A 22907-nucleotide genomic window follows, 5' to 3' on the forward strand; every position below is an offset into this window, starting at 1 on the left:
AATTAAACTCCAAATTCAGGCTGCTTTGGCCTGGTCAGAAAGCGAAGACCTATTAAAACTTGTGAACCATTTTCTGGACAGCCACCCCGTCCTGCCATCACCTCCATGAAGGTGACACTGCTGTGATGTGGTATGTTTTATATAACGTGAACCAGCCCTCGCAGGCCTTGCAACGGATAGAGGGTTTGAATGAGCCTGTAGTGTGGCAGAACAACTCTGCTCCAAATATTCCTCCACAAATATAAGCATAGATGTAGTTCGTGGTTCTGTCTCCATGTCCGCATCTCTCTTCAACTATGCATTTCTGCCTCAGCCCCCAGCCTTGAACTGTGTGTGACCCTGTTTGCACAGGCGTCTTCTGAGCTTGTCTGGAAAGCTGGTTCAACTCAAACCCAACAGAGTTAAATATCAAAATTAATTAACTTTGTTTATTATTGACTAAAAGAACTTTAACAGCCACAGAGTTCCCTCCCTTCTACCCCCTCTGAAACTAAGACTCAAATAATTACTACTCCCCTAAAGAGCTGGGAATGCATGCCTCTCTCAGACTCCCACGCTGCCACCGGAAAACGCGTGGAACCAGGGAGAAGCTGTGTGCGTGGCTGTGCGCACGCCTTGCGCTGCGGTCCTGCTGTGCCCTGTCATTTCCCCCATCTGTAGCTGGCTGCATCTGTCCTTCACTCCTGCCTTTCCACTGCTCTCTTCTCCTACTTGTGCTTGCGAAAGGAATCCCACGATATAAAGGCTTACCTATAAAACTATGCAGATTCTTCTGGGGATTAATGTCAATATATCTCTATACTTACAAGCAGATTGTAACTGAATATCCCTCTATGAAACAGTAAGGCTTCTGACATATTATTTATGATATTTGACTTTTATAATTGCATTGCCCTATGACCAGGTCGGTTGTTAAGACCAATTCTTGCCCCAATATGCAATTAGAATTTGAGGCACAGCTTTTAATATTGGCTTTAAGCCACTTACTGTGTATTTTCATTAATAAAATCAAAGACCTAGAGTATAGATATACAGGCAGCTAATATTCTCATTTTTAGCTAGCCAAATCTGTATACTAAAAAGCAAAAGTAAAACTTAATACATTTGCATGGTTTCTTATTTTTCATCTTTGCAGGCAGAGGTGTTCCCAAACACATGCATCTGTGTATTGGTGAAAAAGCCATTTGCAACTGAGGTCTTTGTTACCAGTTTATTTTGAGAGCAGGATCGGGCCTGAAGTATGGTGTTTGAACACAGTTACGAGCCACATAACGTACTGGAAATGGAGGTGTTTACAGGAACGCACTCCAGGGTGACAAATGGTCACTGTACTGCTCACAACGCTTAAGCAGTCAGAAAATGCTGCTTCAAATGTGGCTCCCCTTTCTTTCGCACTCGTTTTTTCCTGACACAAATTCAGGTTTTTTTTCTTTTGACCTTCTGCATTGCTGATAAACTCAGCTTACAGAGTCTGGATAATTTATTTATTATGCATTGGTCTGTATAGTTCTTTCCATCTCTTTTTCTTCCATGTCTCCTTTTATAAGAATTTAAAGGACATATCCAGTTTCCAAATACTACAGATGTTCAGCTTTGCGTAAAAACTTACTACCAAATAAATGCGTAGGTACCCATCAGGAATACTATGGCAGTGGGTAATATTGACTTGAACTAATTTTTTCAAGTTCTGTCCCATCAAATCTTTTTCCAGAGGTTACCCTGAAGTTATGCTGCTGGTATAATCATGTACAGGTGTATGTCCTATGGAAAAATCCCACAGGCTCATATTCTAGCACAGGGGACAAAACATGAACATAGCAACATAGCGATCATGGAGGGGCAGCATGAAGGCCAGAACATTAGAAGAACATTATTATAGTTACAGCAGGCTATTTCCTAGATTAGGTTGGATTTCACGCTCCCAACCATTCTGGGAAATGTATTTTCAAAAAACATTCATGACCTGAAGGTAAAAGATCTTTCAAGGGATTGACTTCAGTACTTAACATTAATGCAAAAGAAATAAGGCTTTTATTGAGGAAAGATTATGGTCAAGAGCGGCTGTACGTAACATTGTGTTCTAAATTTTCTCTAACCTTTCTTTAAATGCCAAGTGGAATGCGCAAGCTGCCTATAGAAAAAGGAAACTTGAAAAATTATCTGTTGTCTTTAACAAGTCACCAGGTTGGAAGAGCATGTTCAGAGTTGAAGAATAAACTCTAGCAACTGCAAACATGATTCATTGCCTAGTTCTTGGCAGCCACATACTGTCCATTTTAGAACTGCCTTTTTTTTTGCCTATTTTGAAAAATAATTCTACCTATAGGCCAATTAGATGGTCATATGCCTATCAAAATCAGTGGTAAAAGATTCCCTAAGATCAGAGATTTGAGAATCTCACTCAAAGGAGACAGTCTGGAAAAAAAAGTTGTGGTTTTTTTTTTTAGAAAATGCAGTTTCTACTTTCACAGGTAGTTTTTGTATGAAAACTGAGGGAATGTGAAGAGCCTCTCCTATACTGATGTCGCATTCTGGAGAAAACCAGTAGTGAATGATGTTAAAACTTAATCAGTAGAAATGCTGAATAAAAGGAAAATGGTTATGTTTTAGGGAGTGTTCTTTTGATTAAGGTGGAATGTGACACGCACACTTAATTTAATGAGGGCTCCTGCTGTTGTCTTAAAAATTGCCCCAGTAATAAAGCCTCCCTTCATACTTGGGTGATTGCAAAGTGCTTTGGAAAAAAAAATTGAGCATGTCTGCTTTGTAAAATGGATGAATAGGCAGCAGCTTACTTTTGGCATTGCTAGCTAAAATAGCATTCAGGTGATACACCTGTGTGTGCTCTGCATGTGTGTGTTTCTCAGACAGAGAGACTGACTGTTTTGAGATCAGGCATTTCATTGCAGCAGCTTCTGATTTACTGTGTCTTTCTGAGCCTGGGTAACATAAAAGCTCCAAAGTGGTATTTTTTCTGGTGAGATTAAGCCTGCCTTGTTTACTAGAAGTTCTAAATAAAGCTCTAACTAAAAAACTGCATTCATTATTTCACAATTCAGAGTCCAGTTGGATACAGGTTTTAGGAAGAGACCCCAACCCACTGCGGAACAACATAGTATCTCAAGACAGAAATAACATACTATGTGATGATAGCACCTAGGAAAATACACAGTAAATAATATGAGTGTTGCTCATTTTCATGGTATATATATACAGTGGCACTAATTCTTATTAATTTTGTAATTACTTTGTCTGGAAATAACCTGGGAGCAACTTTCGTATTTTGCACGCATTTATTTATAAAGCCCCAAAGACATGGCTATTACATGTAGAAGAGTTGAGTAACATTTGCCTGCTGAGATTTTAAGATGGATACATATTCCAGGGCAGGTACATGACTGGGAGCTGCTCGGGAGGGTCGCTGCATGACAAAGCACAGGAGCTCCTCACACATAACCAGCTGGCTGCACCCAGCCCCTCAACACCCCACCTCCCTTCCGGTGTCGCCTTTCACCCCAGCACTGCAGGAATAGTTCGACTGTGCCTTCATATACGCATATGCATGTATCGTAGCATTCCAGCAGTTTTTCATTTTAACGACGTGTTATGGGCACTGGGCTCTCAGTGGCTCCGCAGCGCGACCCCGCGCCGCCGCTTCCCCTCACGCCAGCCTGTGCCGCTGCCGGCGGGGACGCCCGCCTCGGGGCCAGCCTGGTGAGGCTGCACCTCAGGGAGCGGGAAATATCTGGGAAGCTTCGGATTTGAACGCCCACGACGGCTCCGCTGAGCCTTAGGGGGGCGGAGGGCCGGGACCCGCCGCACGTCGCAGCCCAGCGGAACCCGCTGCTCCGCGCTCCCGCCTCGGGCCCCGCTCCGCCGCGCGGCAGCCGGAAAGGGCGGGAAAGGCCACAACTAATGGGGGCGCGGGCGGGGGGCTGGAAAGCGAGGGAGGGGAGAGGAGGGCGGGCAGAGCCGCAGCGGAGGCCCCGCACAGCCGCAGGTCCCGCTCTGTCCGCCCGGGGGAAGTGGAGCGTCGTCTCCCCTCACCGGGTAGCGGCTGTCCGCCTCTCTGCCTCGTCGGCTCCGGCCTCGGCCCACGAGCGCTTCCCCCGCGCTCCCTCAGCTCCCCCGCAGGGCCGCCGGCGGGAGGGGCGCTGCCTGCCCGCGCCGGGCGGTGACAGCGGCGGTTCTGGCTGCCGCCGTTCATGGCCCGGTCGTCTGGGTGCTGTGAAGATTCCCTCCCGGAATCGCGTGCCGTGGTTACTGACTAGAAACTGAAGAAAAAGTCCTCTGATAAGTGGATGGTGTGCGGGTTAGGAAACGTACGGGCTCTGCTTTTGTATTGAGAAGCAGGATTTTCATGTTCTGTAAGCAATTTTAGACTTGCTCATGCAGTTCCTGGTGCTATACTGGTTTGTGCCTGTCCTTTGATGAGCAGACTCAACAGAAATTATCATAAACTTAACGCAGTTTATATCTACCCCTCTTGGACACCCTGGCAAGATGTGTCTCTGGGTTCTGCAGGAGTGCCACGTGCGTCCACAGAAAGGGTTGTCAGGCTCGTCGTAAACACAGATAAAGGGGCATCTTGCTGGGAACGTGTACTGTGGGAAACAGCCTGAGTCTCGTGAGGGAAGTGCAAGGTGTGACACTGATTTCAAGGAATTTCGGTTCAGTACTCCCTAGTAAAACTTAAAAAAATCTGACACACATGCACACACTGAGGGTTTTTTTAAATGACTAACAAACAACAGGCACATCCACAGTTCAGTAAGTTCAAGGGTAGCTGCCTGCTGATCTCAGGAAACTTTATATGAGGGCTGGGAAGAGGCAGGGCCAGAGCAAAGACACGAAGCTCGGGTGCACCATTGGCTGCTGCTTTACCCATGTGAAGTATAAATAGGTGAATATGTGTGTTAGTTTTTCTCCTCTTATGTCTTGGGCATTGTGACACATTTTTGTTCTGAAGCTGTTGTGATTCGAACGCAGGCACTGGGACTACAACGTTTCTCTATGGATCAAACAATTCTTCTCCTGCTTTTATTAAAATACATATTTAAGGTGAGACAAAATAGTTCCTTTTTTTGAAGGTGGATAGATATTCTAATTGAATGTTGAAAATTGATGGTTTGTTATTTGATCTGCTTTTTTGTCATTCTGGCAGTCACAGGAACTCTCTGTTATTTCCTCTGAGCGTTCCCAGCCTTCCTTCTGTTTAAATTGTTGGAAGCTCTTCATCTGCTTTATTGCCTGCTGCTTCTAGTTCAGTTTTGTTCCCCAGAAGAAGTAAAAGACACCAGCATCCTTAAGTCCGAAGCTAGCTCATATTGCTGTGTAAATTGTCACCTTCTGGATACTGCAGAGACATGCGCAGTGATGCTGGAAATTGAAGGTCATTCTGGGACCCAGGGGTATACTCTGGTTACGCCTTTAGGAAGTGTACCTCTGCAAGAAGTATTTTACTTTTGGATCCAAAACTGCCATTTGTGGGTTAGTGCTTCGTGTTTAATTTGACTGTTATTAAAAGAACCGCGTGCATAGGAACCACATGTAATTTTCTGTACGCTTTGCAATAGTCTTGTCCATTTTTATCTATATTTAGTTTCTGTACATGGAGGCTTATTTTACATTTAGCTTAACATGCTTTGCAGCAAAGGTGATTTTAAAGCTCTTGTCAATTACTGTTATAAATACCACTCCATTCCTTTGCAGGTGAGAGACATGTATTTGGAGTGCTGAAATGCTGCTGTGGTACCCAGCTGCCTGGTATATTCCTTGAGAATGTCCTAATATTGTCCTGTTGTGCTGGCCAATTTTGAGCTTGAGAACAAGTGCTTTTTTGTGGAAGCTGTCCTACAGCAGTCAGTGGTCTGCCTCAGGGAAGTTGTCTGACAGTTGCAGAGTAGTTGAGTGTGTCTGGTTCATAAGGATGGTAGTATGGGGTGAAATAAGAACTTCAGTGAGTTCAGTATCATACCTCCAGCAGTGGCAAAAAGCAGGTCCTTGGGGAAGACTGTAAGAATAGCATAATATGATAATTATCTATACTGTGTTAGTTTCCCATAGTTTTCAGCTTAAAGTCTTGAGATGTATGGGGTTGCAGTGCATTTGGTGAGCTGCAGTGTAGTTCTGTTCTATGAACTTATCTGGCCTCTTCTGAAGCCCACTGAAACTTGTAGTACTCATTTTAAGCTTTGTCAGATAAACTGTATAGTGAAAAACTGCCTCTTTTTTTTTTTTTGCTTTGAATGTGGAGCATGCCAGCTATGTCATCCTTCACTGTTCTTGTACTTGAAGGGAAAATGAAAAATCAATCTCTGCTCACTTATTCTGGCTACTCAAGATTTTATAGACCTCTGTTGTATTTCCCCTCAAGTGCCTCTTTTTCAGACTGAGAAGCCTACTTGAGTGGTATGTTGAGAAGTAGTCAATAGAAGTAGTTGATAGCAGCAGTTATTAAGTGTTTGTTGTTTAGGTTTCTTGGCTGGTGTGTAGCTAGCCTGAAGATAGACTTGAACCTTAGGTCTTAGTGGTCAGTTTAATTTTTCTTTTAAAATTGCTGCAGCCTTTGGGTAAGGGCCTAAAAAGAACTGACAAGGTGCTGGCAACAAAAAAGGACATTCTAGATCCTTCTTCTCAGATATAAATACAGTAAAATTTCTTTGTACGCTTGCAAATCCAGTTTTTGGTTTTGGGTCTAGGAGTACAGATTTAAGTATGGTAAAATGGCATATATATTGTTGATGGTGGAAAATTTTTAAAAATGGCTAATTCAGTTATTGGAAAATATACTTCTTTTAAATTATCTTTAAAAGCAGACTTTCTTACCCTTTGGATTGTCTGGACTAGATTGTTTTCAGGGAACGCAAGCCAGCTATAGACTCATCAATTAAAACCCTGCTACTTTTCATGGAAAAGTGTTCTGTAAACACTTTTGTGTATGCCATCAATGTTAGTCCTGTTAGTCAGTTCAGGAGCTTCCAAGAGGTGGTATGTATCCTCTTATAAAGGTTTTATAGAGATTAAAGGCTTTATAAACTTTATAAAGTTTATACTTTAAAAAGTATCATCTGAACTCTGAATGTTAAGATCTTGATAGATTTGTGGTTGTGTTAGTTTGTCATTAGTTAAAAGAAGTTACCTTAAACCAAAGTGAGTTCCAGAGTATACTGTATTAAGGAATAGGAAAGCACTGAGTGTTTTTGCTTTTTAAGTTGCTTTTATTTGTGTGGTTGATTGAGTTATAGAATAACACAAAGTATTATAATAATAAAAGTCCTAACTTTTATTTTGGTATACTAAGGTTCCTATTTGATTTTTGTTGTTGGTTTTTTTTTAACTACATTTTGAGTTCATTGCTAAGTGATGGCATTTATTTGTTGTCCCAGTTCATATAGAAAATAAAAATGGAACTTAAGTTACATAACTGCAATCTTTTAATAAATATTATGTGATAGGAATTGGCATCCCATGCCCCAATTTCTCTGAATTTTAGAGGTGTGGCTCAGGTTTATATCCTGTTAGAAGGAACCCATAAGTTTCTGGTTCCAGATGAAATTCAACCACAGAAGGAACCTGCTTCTCTAAAGAGCTAAGCCAAAGTCCTTCAAAGGTATGTAGTATTATTAAAAAAGTAGTGTCAAAAATATGGAAGGCTTGTGCCTAGAATGAGTTGACCTCTGTAAGAAGTTGAAATGCCGAATGAAGTTTGTACTGGCATGCCTAAATTGGATTGGTAGTGAGGTGTTTAATAAATGATTTCTTTACATCCTTAATGTTGCTGTTTATTATTCTGAGATATTTAGAAGTTTTGAAAGTGATGCCACTAAAGTTTTTACCGTGTAATGTGAGAATAGGGCTGAGAGCTCCAACTCTTGACTGCTAACTGTGATTGCGGTATGTATATTGCAAGTGAAATCTCTGACCTTGTTTCCAAAATAATGACAGATTTGTTTTCCTAGTAGGACATACTTGGGTCAACTGACATGGTTTGGCCATCTGTGGAGAAAGAAAGAAAAATAGAGCCTGTACCTACAGAACTTGTAACAAATTATGAACCCTCTCTGTGTCACACAGTACAGATGGTGATACTGCTTCATATAAAACCTGTTGCTAGTTGACAAGTTCTGGGTAAAAGTAGTTAAAATTGACAGAATGTAATTATTTAGGTAGAGGTACATTTTCTACTGAATTGTATTCATGTATGTTTCTGTTACAGGGTTCAGAGAGTCTAGACTGTGACCAAGTGAAAAAGCCTGCTAGAGTAGTTTTAATGGAGTGGACTGAATTGCCCAAAGGAGAGGATCCAGACTATTATATTATAACATACCAGCAAGCAGATGCTTTCAGTCAAAAAGTAAATTTCATCAATCTAACCGATAAGTAGTTCCATACATATTTAAGCTGTAGATAGCAGTAGTTAATAGCATTGTTTGTTTGTTTTTCTAAAAAAAAGTAAAATAGCAAATAAAGTTTGGAAAAATTGTACTGAATTCTGTAATTTATGTCATTTATGTGTACTCTTACAGAGTCCTATTGAAGCCAGTTGGACTTAAAAGACTCTTGAGTATCTTGGGTGTATAAGAATAGATAGGCATATGTTCAAAGTTAAGAATATGCAAGTTTTTCAGTGTACTGTAGTTTGAGGAGGAGTTTTCACTTCTCCAGGAGAGGCACAGACGCTACCCCTAGATGTCTGTGGGAGGGTATTGTTCAAATTCTGGGCACAGGATGTTCTAGAACTTAAAGAAAATATGGGGATTTTAATAGGAAGATGTTTGTTAATAGTTGATTTCTAAAATGTTTTGTTTTAAATGCGTTGGGTATTTTTCAGTTTAACTGCAGCCTTAAGTTTTCTGTGCTGTAATATAAGCTACCCTTTCAAAAAATTCATAGATCAGTTATGAATTGTATTTTTATTACTTTTGTTATATCCAGAAATTCTTCTAACTTGCAGAATGTAAGAAACATCTCTAAAGTTGAACACAAACCAGTCAGTACTACAGTTCTGCTTGAGGAAAATAAGAAGTATGGTATTACAATAGAATCCCTAAAAAATGGCCGAATCTTAAGTGTAAAATCATTTAAGACACGTAAGTAGAGTAGCACAAAAATATTCTGGTATTTGGTATATTTAAGTCCAATACTGAAGTTTAAGGAAGTAGGGGTTGTAATCCTGAGCTTAGTCATGTATTGAGAAACTTTGCCTCAATGTATTTTTACAATCATGAAGAGTAGAAGGAATAATTTTGTATTGTAACTTGTTTGGTTAGTTGACAATTCAGCAATGTTTAACTGATGTAAAAGTCTGGGAGATTTTTAAATGTTACAGGCTTTGCTATACTACAGTAGTTCTAGGAAAAGAGATTTATAGAAGACCACGGAGAAAGTTACTTAAAGCCTGGCAGTTTCATATCAACATGGGGTTGTGGTTGTCTGTCATATATAAATTAAAAGTATTAAATATTTTTGTTTTCACATCATGAGAGTCCCCCTTTAAAAAGGGTTAATGAATAGCTTGAAGATCTTAGTATTGTGACTACCTGGGACAGACTTCTAGTAGAAGAACTTGTCAGTCTAGCCAGTGAACTTATAAAAACATCATTTATAGCTGTAAATCTGTTCAGGACCACAAGTGCCACTGATTACTAGAATGAAAGGGCTTTCTAATCTTAATTTTGTTAATCCCTTTAAAAAGTTTATAGCATTACCTTTGCGCACATTACAAACTCATACTAGTTTTGGAATACAGACTAGAATCTGAATACAAACATCATCACTGTGAAAAACACATAGTAAGTTGAAAACATTGCACCAACCATTGACTCTGCTGATGCGTGCATTCAGCAAGCTACAGGAGATAATTCATGGTTATGCTACTAATGTGTTACTGCACTTGACATTTATTACTTAACTGATATTCTAGCAAAGTCTGTACTTTTACAGTTAAACATTCCTTAAACTGTGCACTTATATTTCTGGTTGCTTCAGACATAAGTTTACATACCGTGACAATAAAGAAAAGCATGGCTGCCTTAATTGTTCTGTAAGACATTTTCTGGTTTGATACTACCTCTTTCTTTACTGTGTATATCCCTCATAATTTCTTAAAAGAAATATATAATAATGTTAATGCAATAAAACTTTGAGCTAATTATTCCCTTGTTAAAGACAGTATTTATTTTTTTCTTGGTCTACTAGGTGGAATTTCAGAAAATGACATCAAAACAGTTGTGACGGCTACTACAGTGTCTTTTAATTGGACTACACTGACCAAAGAATTTTCAGTCTCCATTTCACTGAATGATACTTCTCAGATTATAAAAAACTCCAGTGGATTCTTTGTATGGACTAATTTGGCACCTGCCACCTTACATACATTTCAGTTTATATTTGAACAATTGCATCTTAAATTTATAAATGTGTCTCAGTCACTGGACATTCAAGCTGAAACAGGTATATGTTAGAGTTTGTTGCAGTCACAGTGAATGCAAGGGAGCACTGCATATTTTCCAGAAGAGTTAAGATTAAATTGTAAAAAGCCTGTATTCCATTTTACAATATATAATAGATGTGTGTAGAAGAATTATAGAAGAATGAAGGCAGGTTAATTAACATAGATAATACACAGCTATGGGCTGGCTTCAGGGGTGGTGGGTTGGCTGATGTGGATAATGGCTGGTTCCTGTTAAGCAGTTACATAGCTCTAAGTCTAAGGGGTATGGAAGAGGAGCTCTGGATGAAGAGAGACCTGGAAGAAGTGGAGAGAGGATGCAGGAGAGACAAGGAGAGGCCCTGGGAGAAGCAGGGAGGAGAAGGGTGTCCAGATGAGGAGAGGCTGGCTGGAAGAGGAGCCTGGAGAAGGAAGAACCTGGATGTAGCAGAGGCAAGAAACAGGATGAAGAAACAGCATGGACAGTAGATGAACTTTTGAAACCTTGTGGGGGATTGGTGGCTGTGTTGAGGCAAGGCACAGGAACTACATACAGAGGTTAACCTGGTATGGGATGGTAAAAGCCTTGTTGCAGCCGGCTAGTTTTGATAGTGCTGCGACAGATGTGCATTGTTTCATTTCTAGAAAGCTGAAAGAAATTGAATGCTAATAGCATAGGTTATTTCTCATTAATTTTTCTTAGTAATTTTAGGAGCAAGAATTCAAATTTGTATGTGTGAATATTTTAAGCTAACTATTTTTTGCAGTCTAAAATAGTCAAGTGAATGTTGAGCTTAAGCATTGTAATTATCTCAGTGTATGGATTGAATTTGCTCTATAGTTTCAATGAAAAGACAGGGAAAATCCTGAATGTGGTAAGGATTTGGAACACTCTTTGCCAGTGTTCAAAGTGAATGGTTTTGTACTGCTGAGTGGCTAACCTAGCTCTGGTGTTTTGTTAGAAGTGCTGTGAAGGAGGCAGGATTCTGAATTGTATAACTTCATTGTATTGTATAACAATTGGATAACTTCATTGCTTTAAATGTGCTATTCTGACAGTGCAATTTAAAATCTTTAAAATTAGGAACACAGAAAAAGGATTGTATAGGCTCAAATTCAGGGAAATAGTTATTTTTTTTAAAACTCAGGAAACTATTAAAACCATCTTCAGTTGTTTGTTTTAATTTCATATTAATTTCAAGTTTAAAATTTAAAAAATGAACCATTGGACACTAAGCTTAAAGAATGAATTTTCTCCTAGAGTAGCATAAAAATTAATGAATCTCTTTTTTATTTCAGTGGGTTGTAGCTGATACTCTTAATTCAGTCAATCAGATTTTTTAAGACAGTCAGAATTTTGAAGGAGTGTTGATTCATAATTATTGATTTTTTAGGGGTTTGCAATCGTGAATTAAGGGTTATCATCATCAAAATGTCTGTGTAATTATAAAAATATCTTAAACTGTACCGCTCCCATGAATGGTACGGAACATCTTTAAAATCCTGCCCTTGTTCACCTATAGGCACCTGTTCCCAAGGATGGGTGGCATTCCAAAGCAGCTGCTATCGAATGGGTAAAGAGAGCAAGCCATGGAATGTGGCACAACAAATATGTGAAATGTCTTCACGAGGGGCGCATCTTCTTGATATAGGGAATGAAGAAGAACGTGGTTTTATTTTGTCTTATCTCCAGACATTTAGTCAAATAATCATGCTATGGACGGGTCTCAATGACCTAAAGGTCAGTCTATTTTATCTTCTTTGCTATTACATATATGGAAGAAGGAAAATTTTGATATGTAGAGCCCAATTCTTTGGAATAAAATAATGTCACACTGTAAATTGGTTATTTGTTTGTATAGTTGTTAGTAGTTAAAAGAGTAACCGTTATTTCTTCCTATTTAGAAACAGTGGAAATATTTAGTGGGCCATAGCTGGGAAAAAAAGGCATAGTTCATGCATAACCTGTTTAATTTTTCTTTCTGTTTATGAGTACTTCACAGGGATATTGTTTTGCCTGTAGGTGGTGCTGCATTACCAGATTTTAAATCTTGTTCTACATGTATGTTACTATGGATATCAAAAGTCTGGGGTTGGCTCTCAGTTTTGGTGCAGGTCTGAAATGTTGAGTGTTCAGCTCAGCAAGGTCTGTCCTGTATGGATGCTGGATAGGCCAGTGAAAGAAGGGATTGGAGCAAGGTATTTCTTGTAAAAAGTTTCCTACTCCTCATATTTGAGTTATGAGGGTTCTTACTAACAGCTCTGCTGTTATTAAATGACTCACTGCGATGTGGTATGTGATTTGGGAATACACAGAGATACATAAATATCTCTACAGAGATAAATAAAAGTATTGGAAAAGTTCTCTGAAAATGGAGGCACTCTGCCAGAAATGGGAGATCCTGTCTTCCTGTGGTGTGACTTAGTGAAAACTTCTTTCATGGTAAGTATCAGGTTGGAGAAAGCCACTGGTATTTCAATTTGGAAAATCTATACTCTGAAATTTAATTGTAATACTGTTCTATTAAAATTAATTTTAAAAGAAATTCTGTGAAAAAGAGTAAAAAACCCCTAAAATTTATTTGTAAGTGCAGGAGGTAAGTGGTAAACATGTCATAGACAGAAAATTTCTTTTTTACAGGCTCTGTTAAATAACTTAGTGGGTCTACACAAACAAGTCAGAGTGGGGTAATATGCAAACTGAGGAAACACGGACCTGTCTAGGTTTGTGGTTAGAGATGCACTGTAACCTTCCTGGTTAGGAAAGCACGTGTAATATATGCACTTTACATGTAATAGTTTTATGCATGACATTTTAGAATAGCTGTAATTTTTACACCATAGTGATATTAATCGTAACTAACTTATTTTAGAAATAAGGTAGTATTTGTAAGAGGCTGCTAGAAATACATGCCCCATAAAAGCATGATATTTTTGCATGTTGGAAAGAGTGCTGGAAAGGTTGGGGATTTTTCTTTTTAAACTAATTAGACAGAAAAAAGTTAATCGCCAGCTTGGAATTTGACTGTTGGCTAACTGTTTAATCATTACAGACATTTTTTATGTTTGTGGGAGTCTAGTCAATTAAATGAACTAGACGAGTACCTTGTTTTAAGAGTAGCAAGGGAAAATTATAAAATGCTTGTTTTCAAGCACTTCTTTCCTAAATATTTGTTCTTAATTAGTGTGTTCATGTACCATATGAACATGTTACAGTCTTTCTAAATGTCAGTGTCATAATTTGCTCTTGTTTTAGGAGAACTCCATTTGTACTTGCACCAACTTGTACTTAACCCAGAGTTCAAAGATCATGGGGCATACACTAGGAATCACAGGACTTGTTTAAAATCTGAGATAAAAAACACAGATTCAATTATTTTTGCTTCCTCTGTTGTATTTGAACCATTAGGGAGTTAAATATCTGTTTTCAAGTTTTTTTTTCCCCTTCAGTACCCATGGGACTTGTAATACTCAATGAAAAAACATTGAGATTATAACCTAATTGAGGAGATTTCAGCCGCCTTAGGAAAACTGCCAAGCACTGGGACAGTGATAAAAATTAGTGGCATTGTGAACAGGATTAGTTCTGTAGCATTTGTGTTGTCATAGTTTCTCCTTCTTTAACCCTATTTCGATCTGTATCTGGATTCAAACCCTTCCTGGCAAGGGTGAGCATTCTTGTGAAAGACAACAGGGACCCTGGAGATGTGATGTAGGGCAGTCCACTAGGTAAGAATGAATCAACCGCTTTGGTGGCATCCTCAAATCTGTCATGACACTCTGCACTTCTTCAGAGTTAGGAAGTGGAAAAGGTGGTCAAAGACTGTTTACTAATGTTTCTCTTATAAGCCCTGCTACAGACCTTTGTATCACAGTAGTATGTTGTGCCTTCCCCTCTTTGTAGTTAACTCTGGTGTCCCAGAAGACCAGTATAAGAAAAAAATATGCATTGATCTACACAGTATTTTTGAAATGGCAGTCTCGACACACAAGTCCTCCAGAAAGTCAAGTTGAATTATTTCACACTGCTGAAAATCTTTGCTGCCTTGGGAAAATGAAAGACTTATTTATTTTATTTTTTTATAAACTCAATGGATGAATTGAAAAAAAATAGGCTTAGTCTCAACAAACACGATTTTTTGTTGTTTTCTCAGAGAAATGGAAAAAAAATGTTTTCCTCCTCCCGCTTCCCCTTTTGAATATCTTTCACAAAATGGGAAAGCAACAGAAGTCTTAAGTTACGTTGGTACCTCAGCATTTCTCCATTACAGTACTTAAAGCATTTACTTAGACCAGGGGTCCTCGAACTTTTTAACCAGGGGGCCTGCGCGGATGCAGTGGCAGGCAGTCATCTGCGGCTGCTTGGTTTCCCCCCCAACCCCCGGCGAGGGGGTGTGTGTGTCTGTAAATACCGGGGGCCGGATTGCAGACCCTGGGGGGCCGTATCCAGCCCACGGGCCGTAGTTTAAGGACCCCTGACTTAGACTGTAGTACCACTGATTTGCTATGCATGAAAGCACTTATGCTAGTATACCTCCTGAGAGTGCTCCGATGTCATGCATAAATGTGTTTGGGTTTTTATTCATCCCCTGTAGATGTTAGTGCAGTGGAGACTGAAACCTGTCTCCCACTTGAGGGGTCTGCATTGCAGTGCTGTGAGCATGTTCTGCAAACATCTTTCCCGCAGAATATCATGTTACCCTAGTCTAGTATTTGTAGAGCTCTGCTGGAGAAACTGAAAGTACCTCAAAGGTTAGAAACGTCGAGTCAGGTGTGATTGAGTGTCTTAACTGGTGAGCTACCAGCAAGTAAGGGAAAGGGGGACAGACAGCATTTGCTCATCTGATTGTGAATCTAGCCCTGGATTTTTTTCAGCTAAACTTTCTTTCTTTCATACCAGATTTATTAATATTTTTGACTAACTCAATTTTTTTAGTGAGTAACATTTGTAGAAAATTATCCATCCATGATTATTAGATTATGTGATTAATGTTGATTTTTTTTTAAAGGATTGTTTGTAATGATCAAACACTCTACATCAACCTTAGGTGGCTTATATTGTATTATGTTATTACCTTGTGATCTTTTGTAATAGAAGGGGTATAACTTTACACTGAAATATTTACTTATAAAATTAATTTGTATAAATGAAGTGTGTAAATTTTGGATGTTTAGGAGGTACACTTCAATGAGAAAAGCCTTAATTCATCAATACAATGTAAAAATACATGGAGGTTTTATTTAATTTTTTTCAATGTAGGAAGAAGGTCAGCTCTTGTGGACAAATGAATCTCCTTATCTTCTAAAGGCTGGTCTCTCAACTTTGTCAATGATACCAGAAAATGAAACTGACTGCTACGCCCTTCAGAGAGATCCTACTGGTCCAGGCTATTTCTTCACAGGATTTTTCTGCTATATACAATTACCATATATTTGTGAATACGAATGTAACTATTTGTTCCAATCTTTTGCATTTATTTTTAAAAGCCTTCCCCCAATTATATTTATATTTGAAGATATAAATATAAAAAGAGAAAAAGGTTTTCATTTTTTTAATTTGTTTTTCCATTTTTTGTTGTTCTTTTTCAGTACCTCTGGTACCAGAAAACTTCACGTTTAGTGTGCGTGATGTCAATACAACTGAAGCTGTATTTATGTGGAGTAATATGGACAACTGGCTTAAGTCAGACTTTGCACTTATAATTAAGTACTATTTTCATCAATGGAAACCATACATTCTGAATTTGCCTGTGAATACAACTCAAACAAAAATTATGCAGTTGTCTCCTGGCCTTTCCTACAGGTTTTTATTAGCAGCAAGGAACCCAGAAGGAGCACAGACTATCTTAAGTCCAATTCTGAAGGTAGAAACAAGTAAGTTAGAAAAATAAAATAGCAGTAATACCCAGACAATCATACGCTTTTAAATTTTTCCCTTTAATTATACTGTTCCTTGTGCTGATAATTTGTCTGAAAATTTACATAAATCTGAACATGAATTCAGAATCCAGGATTTACCAGTTTGTAGAGTGAATTCCAAGGTCTTCATTTTCCTTTTGTGCTAAAATGCTTTATTTGGCTTGATGAGAAAAAAAAAAACAACTTGGGAGTTTTTGATTGCTGGAAGCAGAAAGCCAGCTACAAATTATGTTTCTGTGAAGTATATTTTTAAAGATCATTCTTGCCATAATTTTACTCACCGGATTCCTACTGATGTCCAAAGGTAAAGCTGGATGTTAGAGTAGCGGTAAGGTATTTTTTGGCCACACTGGTGAAATGCAAAAGCATGCTTTCCAATCTGAAGTAAAAGATTTTGTTGGAATAAGGAGGTTATTCCTGTATATCTGCAGTTAATATTAAGATGAGCTTTACGGGTTAAATATCCATTGTGTTTTGACCTGTTGCATGATGCAGTATGGAATGAGAAAAACTTGTGAACCAATTAACTTGTGTTAAAGTAAAGCCTATCTGAATGAAGCCAAATGAAACCTACCAGCTGGTAGAGATGAAGAATACCTTTGCATCTAAAGGTGATCAAATGAAGATGTCCTCAAGGAAAAACTACTTCATGGATACAATTTTAGGTGCACATTTTCTCCATGTTCCTGTTTATGTGGTACCGAGAAAACAGTCTGATTTTCAGAATTAAATAAAACATACTGCCCTAACATTTTTACCAGTTCTGGCAAGGCAGTCAAATATGAGACAGAGGTCCATTTACTTCAAGTCTGAAAAAAATACAATATTTTCCTGAGGGGAAAGACGCTGTTCCTTTTCTCCAGCAAGTACATTTTGTACAGTTCACTTCTTCTCCTGGGCTGCTTTAGTGCACTTGAAAGTCCTGTCATCTCCTGTGCCTATCAGCCTCTCTCTTCTCTAACCAGATGGTTTGTTTTCTGTGTATAAGACCTTGTAACGCAAGTTGCCTCTATAACGAAGAAAAGATATTCCTGCTTTCTCCTATGAGAAGCAAATATGTGTTTTACCTCAGAAATCAACATTTCAGCTGCAACATTGTTATCTACAGAAGCATCATTGTCCGGGCAAGGAAAATCAGAACAATTTACTAATTATTATACTAGTGACTGAATTGTTTGAAGAGGTGTAGGCAACATGTAAAGAACTATTTTAAAATGATTGATAAAAACAGCATGCATTGAGCATCTTCTAAAATTCAGTGGAGTTTGCCATTTAAATCATTAGGACCAGGTTTAAACCAGCTTGGGTAATTCGTAGCATTTGTCTTACAAACATCAAACTTTAATGTTTCCAATCTGACTGAAATACAAGAGAAGACCTAAGTGGGGAGACTGAGTTCTGTTTCAAGAGCTAGGTGATTCAGAAAAATCAGACAGTAGGAATATTCCCCTGCCTACCAACATTAGATACACTATCCAAGTTACTTTGTTTTATTTGCTCTCATACTATTTAGCATGTATGTGAGTGTGTACTGTTAGCTTTTCAGGCTGTATTTAACAGAAAAATGTTACTGGTAAAAGGCATCAGAAGCTATTATCCCATTTCTATTCCTAATCTTATTCAATAGGGTCATTGCACTCCCAGAAGTTAGAGGCTACATATGTTTCATCTGCAGAAATACATTTAAAGTGGAAGCCTCCACAGCATTCATCCAGTGCTTCTTTTCATTACTACCTCCTCAACGTTTTGGATACTGAAACCAACATCTGGAAACAGTTACTGGTTGAAAAAAGCAAGACTTCAATAGTAATAGGAAATGTAAAACCTTATCATCAGTATCAGGTATATTTACAGACCATGTCAGAGAAAGAAACTCTAGGCTGCCATGAGAAGCCTATATTAATCACAACAGGTGATGTATCCATGTTCTGTGTTTTTGGTTTTTTTTATTTCTCTAGACAGAGTTTAAACTGAAAATACAATGCACAAAAGTATTTTTAAGGCCATGTACAGGTTGCGGCTTGTTGGGATGTATTGGGGTAAAGTTGAGGGAATTCATTTCTATATTCTCTGTTTACTGATTCTAATCTTCAGAATCTTCCAAAAGGGTGGATGTACCTATCCCCTTATTTATTTGCTCATTTACCTACTTATAGCACATTAGTATTTTCTGAAGTAGTGACATCCTATTTGATAAATACTGATTTGTGGTTTGTTTATTTAATTTTAGCAAAGTAGAAACATTACCATGATGTCTCAAATTATGTAGGCAAAGACAGATTAATTTATTTTTCTAAGCATAGATAGTGTGACTCAGATTGTGTCATCTTTGTTACTCTGTATATATACAATGGAAGGGAGTATGCTTGTAAAGTAAGTTCCTATTTGTTATGAGAAAACAGAAAGCAGAATCTGCCTGTAACAGGTAGTTGTCTGCAAACTATTTTAAAGTAAATTGGATGAATTAGTAGTCTTAAAACAATGACATTTTTAGAAGAAAAAAGAAACCAGAAGGCATCATTAGGAAGTGATTTAAATTGACAGTAAGTTTGGTCTGTGGTTTTATACTGACATTTTTTATTTTTTTTAATCAAGCTGTCAGTCCACCTACAGCTGTTTATATTCACCCAGAGGATGTACAAGAAGAGAGTGTAATTCTTCACTGGAAGCTGCCACTAGAGGCTCAGGAATCCTACATTCAAGTGAAACCTAATGCAAACATAGGTGAAACGAAGAAGATCTTATTAAACAACACAGAAGAGTTTAAGGTTGATCTCCTAATTCCTGGAATGGCTTATGAAATAGCAGTGGCAAGTGTGTATAATGGAAGTATGAGTGAACTGAAGACCATTCAATGCACTTTAAGTAAGACATTGTTTAATGATGGCAACTACAGACTATTATACACACGTCAGTCTCGTTATCGTTGCCATCATCTAACAGATTTGATAGATCAAGTCAATTTATTAGATAGCAAAGGATCAAAACTAGAATGTAAAATGTGCTGATAATTTTTAACAGCAAAGTAGATGCTGTTAACTTTCAAAGAGGGTGCAGCCTTGGAAAACACGTTGATAGTACTGGTAACTGTGGTGAGGACCATAGCTGGAAATCCTGTCCCCACTGACAGAAGGAATTGGGTGAATCATTGATTTGCGCTGAAATAGGAAAATATTAGAACAGTTGAAACAGATTATTTTTGGAGATGCGTTGGTTGTTCTGTGAACTGTGAGAGAGAGATTACCCTATTGGTGAGAAGGTGCTGGGAAAGGACTTTAAGAGTTAGAAGCAGTGGTAGCTGAAAGGTAAAAAGTTTTACATTTTTTATCATAGGGTCTTTCTGGTTAGTCTTAGTTTACCAAGATGTTTAAATGCTTTTGAAACATCTTTTTTTTTTTTTTTTTAAATGTATGAAAGGAATAGCCAGGATTTTGTTATACATGTGGTATGTAAAGGCTGCAGCTGTCAGGTTATAGATATATGAAATGCTGCCTTGTCTGTTTTTTTTCTAAATTATTACAGTATTTGAGAGGGTAGCAGACAGTCTTTTTTTTATTTTTTATATAAGATTAGATTTAATACTCCATTCAAGACACAGATGACAGAGAATTCTAGATGGGATTTTTCACAGCTGTCAGAGCCAGCTGTAAGGGAAGAAAACACGTCGATATTGCATTCATGAAATGTGTCTCTCTCCATGTTCATTCGTCCACATATACCTTCATGTATATCTTTTCAGCTATCCAGATTTACTTTGTTGATGCCGTTGTGGTTGAAAAGGTAATTCCTTGATACCTTTGGAAGCCTAACTTGCTTTGATTCGTAAGTGATTTGTCAAGTGCTGCAGAATTCCAGTAATAAACACCTAAAAAGATCAGGTTGTTTATTGTTTCTGAGCTACCCTATATGGTAGCTATTTGTTTGTACTGAGCAAAAATATTTCTCAGGGCAGTTACTTCAGATTTACTTTGTGGTTTTCATTTAATTTATTTTCAATTGATGTAACATGGCTTTTTTTTTTCTTCTTCTAGAGCCCAAGCCTGTTCAAATTGTAGTTCCTTATGTGTTTTATAGCAATGCTGTGGTATTATTTGTTCACATGCCCAATATTGGAGTATTTGATGGCGTATACGTTACAAGTAAAGGAGGACCTAATGTGACATTCATTTTAAAAAGCGATGGTAAAATAACAATTGAAAACCTTACTGCAGGAACAGAATATGATTTCTGCATTTCCACAAAAAGTGGGAAAATGTTGAGCTCCTTTTACCATGTATCTGGTATAAAAACATGTGAGTATTTTAAGTTTATTCCTATAAAATTGCACCATAATATATCGTTATTTGTAGACTCTGTTAACTTTATTTTTATTACAGTGCTGTAGAAGAGATAGGCTATTTAAAAATCACATTGATATATATTTGTGTAAGCAGTTAATAATTATACAAACACTAGCTGTTTTTTAAACAAAATATAATGATTCTCTTGTAATTTCTAAACTCTCTAAATTGTATTTTTTATATCAAACCTATAAATCGTCTAGCAAATATTACAGGAGTTTAGGCTGTATTAAATTTTTGTCCTTATGGGAAACAAGACACATTTTGACCGTTTATTTTAGCCAAGAAGATAAGTATCAATGGAGTTACTTCTGTGTCTTGAAATCAGTAAGTTTATTCCCCCAGTAATAAGTAATTAAGTATATAATAAATGCCTTGAGTTTCCCATTTTTCAAGGCAATACATTCAATAACAAAGACATTTTTAAAGTATTAGTGAAAGGGGTTTCCTTCTAGCAAGGCCTTAAAAAAGGAATTTTAATAAGAACTTAAAAGCAGTTTGAAAATACCTGCTGAAATTCTATGGTTTGACTTTCTTATTTTTTATTATAATTATACTTCCAGGAGTTTTTATTTTCCTGTTCTATCACTTTCCTTTGAAATTATTTTCTACTCTCTTTCTTTCAGAGGAAAAATTAAGATAGGATAAAAAGGACAAAAGCAGAAAGGAGAATGAGTGCAAGACAATTTCTTCCCCAAATAGTGAATATCTTGACAGCTGATTTTTCTTAAAATCATTTTGATAAAAACTTAGGTTTTGATTGATCTTATGAAAGCATTTCCCAAATTTAGTGTGAAACTGTCTTAGAACACCTAGTTTTGGTCTGTCTCTTCTGGGACCCCAAAAACTTGGAAGAAAAAAAATACTGCCCCCTCACATGTATACAGGTGTTTTTAAAAGAAGTGTAAATTTTGGTACATTCCAGCCAGAAATATCTGTGGTGGGGATGAAAGAGATGCAGAGAAGAGTGGAAGCTCCCCTGTAATGTGATCTGAATGGTATCATACAGGGCTATACTAATCAGGGATGAAATATATTTGTCTTGCCTGGTCTACCCAGTTTTTCCAAGCTGACAGTTTAGGTACATTATGAGTGCTATGGTGGTGGCAGTGGAGGGATTAACTTCTTTCTGGAGGACTTTCCCACCTAGGAGTGTCAGCTCTATCTTCAGGAGGAAATGCCTGTTCAGCCCCATGTAATTTAAAGATAAACAAGCAAGCAACTTTTTAAAAATATTAGTAGTGTTATTTCTTTGTTCTTTCTACATTTTTCTATTTTGAAATGTCTGTGTGTTTGTATGACTGCGATCAGATTTTGTCCTCTGTTTGTTTGAATCTGTTACTGATTGTCTTCATTTTTATGTCTCTATAGGAGATATAAAAAGTCTTGGATTGAACAAAGTCTTGGATTGAACAGTAATGTGTTTTATGTTCTTCTATAGGTCTGGCTGCTCCAGTCAATGTACGAGAAGGTAATGTTACAGACACTTCCATACAGATTGCTTGGGACCGTGCTGATGGAGATTTTCAGCAATACGAAGTTACATGTGCCAATTGTGCAAGTGCTTTCAGGGTATGTTTTTTAAAAGACTACTTGTATATAGGCAATGCAGTTATTTTTCAAAGTCTTCAATTAAGTAATCAGAGGTTAAATTAAAGGCTGTGTTTTGCATTAAAATAGGTGGAGGTATGATTTACATAATATAAGCAAAATTTGCAAGCAATTCTGTGAAAGCTGTATGTGGTTTTCTAGGTCCAGAAGGTCAAGCAAGAAAAAGCAACATTTTCCAACCTTACTCCTGGTAAGCTGTACAACTTTACAATTCGAACAGAAAAGGAAGGTTTCAGAGACAGTATTTTTGTGACAAAGGAAATACAGACAGGTGAGATCACAATGTTTTCAAATTTAGCATTTGTTTTGCTGCATCTGTATGTTTTGCTTTCTGCTTGAATTTTATTTTTGTCCCTAATAGGCAAAAGTAATTCAATCATCTTTATTGTTTTCTCCTTATTTGCTTTCATTGTTATTTTCCTTATTCTTTAACTGCTTGTGTACTTTAAGAATTTGAATAGGGTCACAGTGTACAAAGGACTACCAATGTTAACTTCATAATGAATCAAGCAGGTATACAGTCTAGTAACTCATACTTGCACACTGTCTGGCTACCAACATTACAGACAACAAAATCTCTTTTCTTACGACTTCTCTTTAATGTT

At 37.6% G+C, this 22907-nt stretch overlaps 1 protein-coding gene across 2 annotated transcripts in view; it reads left to right on the plus strand.

The window, feature by feature from the left end:
* Positions 1–5013: 5013 nt before the first annotated feature.
* PTPRQ (protein tyrosine phosphatase receptor type Q) overlaps positions 5014–22907 on the plus strand; it is a 141860-nt gene continuing 123966 nt past the window's right edge. For both annotated transcript variants that reach the window (XM_055712885.1, XM_055712886.1), the window contains exons 1-12: positions 5014–5061; positions 8219–8356; positions 8957–9092; positions 10201–10455; positions 11956–12173; positions 15693–15879; positions 16022–16306; positions 17979–18263; positions 18947–19216; positions 20383–20643; positions 22133–22263; positions 22444–22573. In XM_055712885.1, the coding sequence (XP_055568860.1) occupies positions 5014–5061; positions 8219–8356; positions 8957–9092; positions 10201–10455; positions 11956–12173; positions 15693–15879; positions 16022–16306; positions 17979–18263; positions 18947–19216; positions 20383–20643; positions 22133–22263; positions 22444–22573 (2344 nt within the window). The remainder of the gene's footprint in view (positions 5062–8218; positions 8357–8956; positions 9093–10200; positions 10456–11955; positions 12174–15692; positions 15880–16021; positions 16307–17978; positions 18264–18946; positions 19217–20382; positions 20644–22132; positions 22264–22443; positions 22574–22907) is intronic.

The sequence above is a fragment of the Falco cherrug genome, chromosome 5 (assembly GCF_023634085.1).
Source record: "Falco cherrug isolate bFalChe1 chromosome 5, bFalChe1.pri, whole genome shotgun sequence".
Lineage (NCBI taxonomy): Eukaryota > Metazoa > Chordata > Aves > Falconiformes > Falconidae > Falco > Falco cherrug.